General features: G+C 41.3%; 2 protein-coding genes across 4 annotated transcripts in view; one reads left to right on the forward strand and one right to left on the reverse strand.

Annotated features, from left to right (window-relative positions):
• Positions 1–7332, forward strand: part of kif26ba (kinesin family member 26Ba) — a 97512-nt gene extending 90180 nt beyond the window's left edge. For all 3 annotated transcript variants that reach the window (XM_079854009.1, XM_079854010.1, XM_079854011.1), the window contains 4 exons: positions 19–3436; positions 4448–4650; positions 4737–4887; positions 5724–7332. In XM_079854009.1, the coding sequence (XP_079710135.1) occupies positions 19–3436; positions 4448–4650; positions 4737–4887; positions 5724–5872 (3921 nt within the window). In that variant the 3' untranslated portion in view covers positions 5873–7332. The remainder of the gene's footprint in view (positions 1–18; positions 3437–4447; positions 4651–4736; positions 4888–5723) is intronic.
• Positions 7333–10126: 2794 nt separating this feature from the next.
• The window catches only part of smyd3 (SET and MYND domain containing 3), a 192060-nt gene continuing 192058 nt past the window's right edge, over positions 10127–10128 (reverse strand). The window contains exon 12 of the mRNA XM_079854222.1: positions 10127–10128. This exon is cut by the window's right edge and continues 779 nt beyond it. The gene's annotated coding sequence lies outside the window, so the exon portion shown is untranslated.

A 10128-nucleotide genomic window follows, 5' to 3' on the forward strand; every position in this document is an offset into this window, starting at 1 on the left:
AAATGTTTTCTTTTGTAGCAATACACATCCAGTTCCTCTGGTGGTGAGAGCTCATGTGAGGAAGGAAGAATGCGTCGCCCAACACAGCTGAGGACCATCCATTCTAGAAATGTTGTTGATTCAGAGATGCCTCTGCTACACCTCTCCAGTGACCCTGAAGACTATTCCAGCAGCGAGCAGTCATGTGACACAGTTATCTACGTGGGGCCAAATGGCTCAGCTCTTTCGGACAAAGAGCTAACAGACAACGAAGGTCCTCCAGAGTTTGTTCCTATCATTCCATCCCTGCATAAAAATAAAGCAGATCTTGGCCAGGCTCCTTTGACATCACAACCATCTCAACAAGTTGTAGACCCACTAGCTCAGGCCTCACAGTCTGTCCAACCCTTGCAGACCATTCATCCTCAGCCACTTCCACCTTTGCCAGAGGAAGGTGCCGAGTCGGGTAAAAAGGAGAAGGACTGTCTCAAGTGTAACACTTTTGCGGAGCTACAAGAGAGGCTGGAATGTATTGATGGAAGAGAAGAGGTTACAAAATTCCCTTTTGAAGAAGTCCCTGACAACAGAGCTACCAAATTTGAGTCTGGCCATGGTCAAGTCGTTAAAGGGTGTAATCAATCCAGTTCTCCAAAGAGGATATCTGACCAGCAACTGGCGGAGATCCGTGAGGTGGTTGAAGAAGCAGAGATCGCTCAGTCAATAATTGAAAGCCTGACACAGTGTTCAACAGGCAGTTGTGGACTCTCCAGCAGCAGAAGTGTGACTGGTAGCAGTGGTATTGGGCAACTAACCCCTCTTCAGAGAGCCAAGAGCTCCAGTTTGCATGACAGCAGAGAATCCATCAGTGGTGGAAGCAGCAGTGAGAGTAAGCCTCGTCCTATGGGCTCCCCTCGATTGGGAATTGCCAGTCTTACTAAAACCTCAGAGTACAAACCACCATCCTCTCCCTCTCAACGCTGCAAAGTGTACACCCAGAAAGGAGTTATGCCTGGTACACCCCCTCACTCCTCACAAAATCTTAATTTAGACTATAGAAAGTCATCTACAGAGTCTTTGCTTAATCCAGAGTCTAGAACCTCTCCAGTGGGGATGAGCCCACAGGTCCTAAAGAGATCTTCATCCACCAATAGCCTTGGATCAGCTGAGACACTGTGTGACGATGTTCCCCAGCTGCCTTTGGACAATAAGAAAGATGTGAAGGACACCACAGCCACAGTTATGCTGGAGCATCCTTTGGAACCCAATGGAGAGGATGAGCTGGTGTTTACCCTTGTAGAAAAGCTGACAATTAGTGGGATGATGGAAAATGGCAGACCAACCAGTATTATCAGTTTTAACAGTGACTGTTCGTTGCAGGCCATGGCATCTGGATCAAGGCCTGTTAGTATCATTAGTAGCATAAGTGAAGACCTAGAACATTATGCCACTGCTCCCTGCACTTCCACCGCCACTATCTCACAAGTCAACATTAATAAATTCCTGCCTCTCAGCAGGATAGAAGGGGACGTCCAGGCTAGTCGTCGATCCTCAATCAGCTCATGGCTGAGTGAAATGAGTGCTGGCAGTGATGGTGACCAGTCATGTCATAGCTTTGTTGCTCAGCAATGCTTTGGACAAGGTGAGGCACTAGCTGAAGACAGGCTTTTGGAAATTCAAGAAGAAGGTGACATTGAAGGTCTCCCTGAGTCAAATGGCCAAAGCAACTCAGAAAAAGGGAGTGATTCCAATACAACTGAAGTTAATGACAAAAACACAACTACTAAACACAAACTAGACAAACTGTCCTCAACCTTAGGTGTCTATGTTCCTTTTAAGACCAATATAACAACTCACCCATGTGCTGCTGTTAAGCCAATAGTTGTGCAGGACTTACTTACCAAAACGCTTCCAGTTCATGATCTCAAATCCCCACCTGTTCCAATCTCAAGTGAGATAAATTTTGATGACCCATGGATGAAAAGAGAGGGCAATGAAGAGACCAAGCCTTTGAACATGGTCTGTGATGTCAAATCAGAGAAGAGAACCTCTGAATCAGTGAAAAGGAAATGTCAATTCGACAAGCATAGCTCAAGTAATGAAGCAGCATGTTCCCCTGATTCCATGAACCGGGTGGTGGACGGCTGCGAGATGGTTTTCAATGCACCCGAAAGCATAACTCAAGTGTACTCTGCAGACATCCTCAGGACAGGTAGTCTCCCTCGTGCATGGCATCGCTTAAATAAGCAAGATGATCTGGAAGACCCTACATACCGGTACATGAGTGGAGAGTATAAAAGCCTTGGGGTTACCACCTCTACTCCCTGCAGTCCAAGAGCCACACTCGAAAGAAGAAGTTCCATCGGAAGGCAAGGTATCTTTGCCCGTCAGAAAGGAATCCCGCCATTGCCACCTGTAAGGAAGTCTAGCCTTGACCAGAGGAATCGAGCAAGCCCACAGCATAATCCAGGAAATGCTCAAACCCCACACCAGCATCTATCTTTCCTTGGTGGTACACCTGAAGACTTGGGTGGTAAACATAAAGGACCAAATGTAGAGAGCAGCAGACTTTTCAGTGCCAAACTTGAGCAGTTAGCAAACAGAACCAATTCCTTAGGGAGGTCCCATGTTGCACATTATGACTGTCATTCCTTGGAGAGAGCTGAGAGTTTGACCTCTCTGGGCTCTAAAGGAGGAGTCACAAAAGACAGTACAATGCCAAGGACAGGTAGGAGCATCACCCGTGGTTTGCTCTCATCACCCACCAATGGACCAAATGGCAACAACAATGTACTGCAGTCACCCAAAGCAAGTCAATCCAAAATCTCTGCAGTTAGCAAACTCCTTATGGCAAGCCCCAAAGCTCGAAGCTTATCAACCTCTAGCACTAAGATCCTAAGTTTCTCCACCAAGTCCCTCCCACAGTCAGTAAACCGGAGCTCAAGTTTGCCCCCCAACGGAAAGAACCAGAACCAAAGTTCATGGTCAACTCAGTCTCTAAGTCGCAACAGGGGGACAGGGCTTGTATCTAAGCTACCTTTAAGAGCAGTGAATGGACGAATCTCTGAGCTTCTACAAGGTAGCGCCAGCTCTCGCACTACCCAAGGACGAGGAGCTTCAGACACCGAAGAGAGAGGAGCAGCAGTCCAAGGAGAGGAAAGGCCAGTGGTCCATACTTTACCCTCACCTTACAGTAAGATCACTGCCCCAAGAAGGCCTCACCGTTGCAGTAGTGGGCACGCCAGTGACAACAGCAGCGTGCTAAGCGGAGAGCTTCCTCCTGCCATGGGAAAGACTGCCTTGTTTTACCACAGTGGTGGCAGCAGTGGCTATGAGAGTATGATACGAGACAGTGAAGCCACAGGAAGCACATCATCTGCTCAGGACTCGATGAGTGAAAACAGCGGTTCTGTCAGCAGTCGCAGGAGCCTAAAGAATTCGAAGAAAAGAAGTAATACAGGCAAGCAAATATAACATGATTCAAATTATGCTTCTTTATACTTAAAATCCTGAATATCAACATAAAAAATTATTTGATGGCTCATCATGGCATTCATCTTTCTACATTTCAACAATACAAAGATCTATTAACAGCATTATTAATGAACTGTGCTCAACAAAAATTATTGTACTACAAAGCTTGTAGGGCTCATTCCAGATTATAGTTGGAAGTAACATAACTATTTAAACACATTTATTCCCTCGAATATGCTTGGATGATCTGTTATGATAAAGACTGATAGCAGTTGCCAAACTTAGCTGTAGGTGGTCGTTGAATATTTAGTGCTGCCTAAATTCCTGAATACACACCTCCTCTCCCGTTTCCTCGGGCAAAAATTTTACCCTATTTCTCTGCACCCAAACATTTGCATGGTGGGAAGTTCTGGGAACACTGAAAATTTTAATCCTGGCTATGGAACAACAGACACAAAAGCTGGAACCTGCAAAGAAAATCAGTATTGTAAAAGGCTTTGCAAGGTGAAGGATATAAAAGCACAACTGCCATTCTTAACGTTCTCCTGAACTCAGAGCACTCTCTCTCTCTCTCTCTCTGAAATGAGGGAAGACTGAAAGTTTGACCTTTTCTGTGCTGTTTTCAGACTAACTGACAAGCTGAAACACATTAATATTACCTTGTTCATTGGTTCCAAATCAGATAGCATATCAGTAGACCTGGAACTGTCAATTTCTATGCAAATAGGGGAACCACTTCTGGCAAATTCCTCAGTGTAGACTTCGTTCTCCCAAGACTGGTCAGATAAGATACTGTCCTGTCATTATCTCAGTGGTATTTTTCATTACACGGCTGCTCTGAATTGGTAGCAGTGCTGCTCCGTGTACTGTAGGTTAAACTTTGTCTCAGCACTGTGACACTTTTACACTTTTTTTGTCTGACTTACTTACAAAGCAACTTAAGATTGATAAAATGTGTTTACATGGTGGTCATAACATGACATTGTTTCATATCCAGGGTCCCAGAGACGCCGTCTAATCCCTAACCTCACCTTGGACACCTCCTCTCCCGTGAGAAAGCCGGTCATCAGTCCAGGGGTACGCTGGGTGGATGGTCCCCTCCGGCCCACACAGAGGGTTTTAGCTGAACCTTTTGAGATTAAGGTTTATGAGATTGATGATGTTGAACGTTTACAGAGGAGGCGAACCGTAGGCAATAAGGTAAGAAGAGTGAACATCAGGGTGTTTTAACAGCAGTTCTTTTCAACATGGTATAGATGTCTCACTTATTGTTGTTGTGTCCCCAGGAAGTAATATACTTTAGTGCCAAACTGAAAATATTGGAGCATCGGCAACAGAGAATCTCAGAGGTGCGGGCCAAGTATGATTGGCTGAAGAAAGAACTGGAGCAAACCAAACAATATCTGATGCTGGAGCCAGAGAAATGGACCACTGAATGTAAGTGATTTGCACACTTTGGGTTACAGTCAATGGTACTTTATTGAACTGTTTCTAGTCCAAGAAATGATAGCCATATACTGTATGAATTAGGGGTTGCATAGACTAGTCGACTTTAATGCTCTGCCATGACGCTTTAAGCTTGACATCGAATAGTCACTGATCATGGCCTATAGAGGGCGCAACAGGATAAAAAATCTTTGAAGTCCACTTTTACGCTCTGTTTTCAACAGTTTGCCAGCAGCCATATCACCCTGTAGCCCAAGGCTGGTTGCCCACTGAAGCTAAGCAGGGCTGAGCCTGGTTAGTACCTGGATGGGAGACCTCCTGGGAAAACTAGGTCGCTGCTGGTGGGTGTTAGTGAGGCCACTAGGAGGTGCTCACCTTGTGGTCTGTGTGGTGGGCGTTCTGGCGCAATATGGCTGCTGTCAAATCATCCAGGTGGATGCTGCACATTGCAGGTGGTGGTTGAGGAAATTCCCCCTATGTAAAGCGCTTTGAGTGCTAAGAAAAGCGCTATATAAATGTAAATGACAAATAAATGCATACTCCGAGAGCACTCCACAAGATATTTTTGATTATACCATCTGGATGCTCAAAATTGATCGGGTGAATGCACATTTGTTCATTAATGATGTCATCAGCCACAGGTCGGTGTCGACTCGCCTTTAATCACATAAATGTCGACTTAAAAAAATGAAGTATGAATAGTATGAATATTTCAATAAATAGTTGTGTAAACTGCAGGCATTGTAAAATGTTGATTATTACAAAAATACTGGTGTGGTGGTCAGTTAACATCTGTCAGTTAACATCCTTTTCCTTCACTTTTGCAGTTGACCTTCAGCAGACATTTGAAGTGGACTCTCTGGAGTACTTGGAAGCTCTGGAGTTTGTCACGGAACGACTGGAGAACCGGGTCAACTTCTGCAAAGCTCATCTGATGATGATCACGTGCTTTGACATCACCTGCCGGCGACGGTAAAAGATTTGCCAAGTATTATGGACAATTGGAAGTGGAAAAGGCTCAGCAGAGTGTATGTGAGCAAGTTACAAAGTTCATCACAACAATGATGGCTGAAATTAATGGGAAAATATAAAGGCTTAATATTTTTCTAAAATGGATTTTGGTGGGGAACAGAAAACGCTGGACTTGGAGAGTTGACGAAAAGAAAGAAAAAACCTTTGTCCCACAAAGCTGGATGAGCACTTTGGAACTTTGGAGTCAATGTTTGCGAAAATGGCTTGCTCGCTTGCTGTGAACAAACAAATTATATTACCATATGTGGATAAAAGAACAAGTCGTTAAAGAAGATGAATGAAAAACAGAACAAAAAGGACGACAAGTGCCTTGTGAACACTTCAATATCTTGGAAATCTATGGAAAAAAAAAAAATCCATATTTGTGTACAGATGGTGCTAGCCTAAAAAAAAAAAACATACATACAAACAAAAAAAAAAGTTTAAAAGAGAAAAAGAAAAAGAAAACACTGCTTGTTAAATTATGTGTTTAATCTCTTTGATTCTGTCTCGGTATTTGTATTGTCAGACACTAGTCACATTCAACATGAACCGTTCCGTGTGTTTTATATTATTTTTTGTATTCTTGGACACACTGAGACCACATAGAGTGTTTCATATTCAATGAAATAGCACAGCACGATTTCTAGAAGAATGATTCTGGCGTTGGCTCATTGATTTTTCACATCCCCTGCGGTTATGTTGGCATTTTCAGCAATGTGACGCCTCAGGGCTGGGCAACTTCAGCGTGTCACGGTTGAGAGGCGAGAAGAATCCTCAGTCTGGCAGGACCAACAAGGATCTTTAATATTGGTAACTAAAATAAAGGCTTTTTGCTGCATGCCAACTTCTTGGACATTTTTAATTGGCTTCTGCAAACGAAAAACTTCCCTAAATGATGTTTTTCATCAAATACAACTCATTGAAGTTAGTCTGTTGTATTGCATTCCAGATCAGATTGGTGCATATGTCTGGTCATTGGCCTTCTCTCTATGTGGTCTCATTGTCTGCTGACACTTTGGTACAGTATAAATCTGTTTATATATATACAGTATATATATGGTGCTTGAGACAGTTTCAGCTCTAAACGTTTATAGATGAGTACATAGCCTGTTTCTGGTACTAACTAAAGACTTCATACGCTTTTCCATTCCCGCTTCACTCCTCTTCCCTGACCCCTGCCAAAGCAAAGGGGAGCGACATTCCTGCTGCCCTTTTGAGCTTTTGGCAATGTAATGAATGAAGGATATTATTTATTTTTTACCTCAGGAGGCCTGTATGACAGAGATGCTTATATTCTATAATTTATTTAGCCTGCAAAAGCACTATGCATTAAACTTGTACAGTTGCTAAATTCATGCCATATATATAAAATATACTATATTTCACTTTTGTTCTTCTTTATATATTATATAGTTGTTGTTTTTCTTTTAAACACCTATCGCCAAATCATGTGAGATGAGAGAACCCGTCATTTCCATGTTTATTCATGAAATGTTTCATTACATCCTTCGGCATCTGTGGATTGTTCAACTGATACATTGTGTGATATGCAGTACAATGTTAAACGAATATCGTCTTTAATGCGCTTTAATGTTCAAGAACACGGTTGCGAAACTAAGATCTCGCCTCCTTTCAGTAGGTCATGTGAATAGAAAGGAAAAACAAAAAAGACTGAGAGATGTATGATTGAAGAAGTTGTCAACATATTGCTTGATGTTAACACTGCGACAGTCGGCATGATTTCTTATGCTATGGGGAAAAACAGAGCTTGAGTGAGAGTTTGATCGACATACAGACTGATGTAAATAAAGGACGTTTTGGAATCTGCATTCTTTTTCTGCTTTATTCTGCACAACTAATTTTCAGTCTAATCTTCTCTTAGTCGTTTTCTCAGCTACTATAAAGGTTTTTTTCACCACGTTTTTGTACAGGTGCAATCTGCAGCATGAAACTTCTGCTTTTTGATGGAATTGCTTATAAAAAAGGAATGAAAGCAACCTTTAGTCTGTCTGTTTTTATTCAGTTATTATTTTAATTCAATATACGCAGTTTCATCTTAGACACCTCTTCAAACAGATATGCCTGATCCTCGACGCTTGCAGACGAGATGGATCTTTATCAGCTTTAATGAACAGGCATCGTCCAGAGATGCAGTTTGATAGAAAATCATATCAGACGTCAGAGAAACACAGGAGAGTTTATGAGCTTTACAAGTGTATGATAATTCACCCTACACCTGACAGGACTAATACAGAAAATAACACATCTTATCAGAGATCCTGATGTTTAATGTGAAAGACCTTATTGTAATAATAAAAGTAAACTGATTTCTATAACCTGTTCCTATTACCTCTATTACCAGAATAGAAATAGATATTTCTATTCTGATATCTTACCTGTGATATTCTCCTGTGTGTAATAATTTGCATATTCACAGAACCGCGTATACATAATGAGGTTACATTCAAGCTATTTTAGGGCGTGACATTTTTATCAAGGAAAAAACGTTTAAATATGTAATTTTGGTGGTCAAAGGTGAGTTTTAAGCAACGCTATCTCACGACCAATTTGTACGAATTCGTACGAGTGATAAAAAAGTGGCTAATTCGTACGAATTCGTACGACCTCACTCGTACGAATTTGTACGATTTGTCTAAACCCACGTGATGGGTAGGTTTAGGGGCGGGGTCAGGGGTAGGTCATTCGTATGAATTCATACGAATTGGGCAATTCGTAAAATATGTACGATTTTGCAAAAATCGTACGAATTCGTACGAGTGAGGTCGTATGAATTCGTACGAATTAGCCACCTCGTAGAATTCGTACGAATTGCCGTTTTAAGGGATAAAATTATTGACTACAGGGGGACTTTAAGGAAAATTCTAATGACCCTGCAAGTTCAAATATGGGGGAAGAACAGAACTTAAGCACATTACCTAATTATTTGACCAAAAATGGCAAACTACAGCTACGGTTTATTTTGGTTAGATAAAAAAAAACTAAAAAGTTCACAGGAAAAACGCTTACAAATTTGGCATGGTTTATTGCGTTATGACTCCAAGCACATATATTGCATTTTTTTTAAATATATTTTTTAATAATGGGTGATGTCAATTTTCCTAGGCCAGACACCACTGTTGGCCACTACCATTGTAAAACCTTACTTTATTTAAGTAAAAGTAAGCAAGATTTTTGGCGAAATCGGACTCTGAAGGTTCATGGTTGGACTCGTTCACATTTTGTGAGAAATGATGTCATTGGCTCAACAAAGGATAGGACTGCTGACAACTCGCCGCTCTATACCAACTTCCTCTATTTCCTCTGAAGCCCCATTCTATCCAACAGAAAGATGTTATCTCCATCTCAGAGAAGTGCACCTCCAAAAGCTGTTTGCTTTAGTTGACAGAGTTATGAGAAGCGAGGATGGTGGTATGAGAACGTGTAATCCCCATCTATGTGTATCCAGACACTCATGAGGGTTAGAGAGAGATTTAGCAAAAATAACGTGCTGAAAAAATGTCCGGATAAACAGGCTACTGACAAGCAAAAGTGTCACCCGTGCTGATCCAGACTGTTATTAATACATACTAGAAACTTCCAGGCTGGTGTGTTGAGTTAAACTCTGAACTAGACATATATCGATTTTTAGTAATAAGCTCTGGTCAAGCTCAGACACAAACTTAATTGTGTTTATTAATGGTGTTTTACCGCCACAATGACATCACTTCCTGAGGATGATGTCATTAACAAAAGCCAGTTCTTTAAATAGTTGTGTTCGACTTGAAGCGGCGCTGCGCAGGCATACTTTGTACTTTCAAAACACTTAAGAAAATATTTTCTTTGAATCATTTTGATTAGTGAAACACCTGGAATATTTCTTCATAAAATGCCAGTTTTTCTTGTTAGCATATAAATGGAAACATCTGTTCAAACCAAAGTACTGAAATTATTCAAATTATCCCTTAACTGTGATGATTGTGAAAACTAATATGACTGATTTCATATTTTATATTCATGAGACTTTTACAGCACTCTAGATCAACATTCATCACAAATCTGAAAAATAAAATAAAATCGGATCTGAGCAATAAATCAGAATTGCGCAATAAGGCTAGCATTGTGAACGTAGCCGGCACATAGATCTTAAAACGGCAGTTCATAAATTCATAAATCAGCTAATTAAATAAAAAAATACTATAATAGTATATAAATAATACT

The sequence above is a fragment of the Squalius cephalus genome (assembly GCF_949319135.1).
Source record: "Squalius cephalus genome assembly, chromosome: 20".
Lineage (NCBI taxonomy): Eukaryota > Metazoa > Chordata > Actinopteri > Cypriniformes > Leuciscidae > Squalius > Squalius cephalus.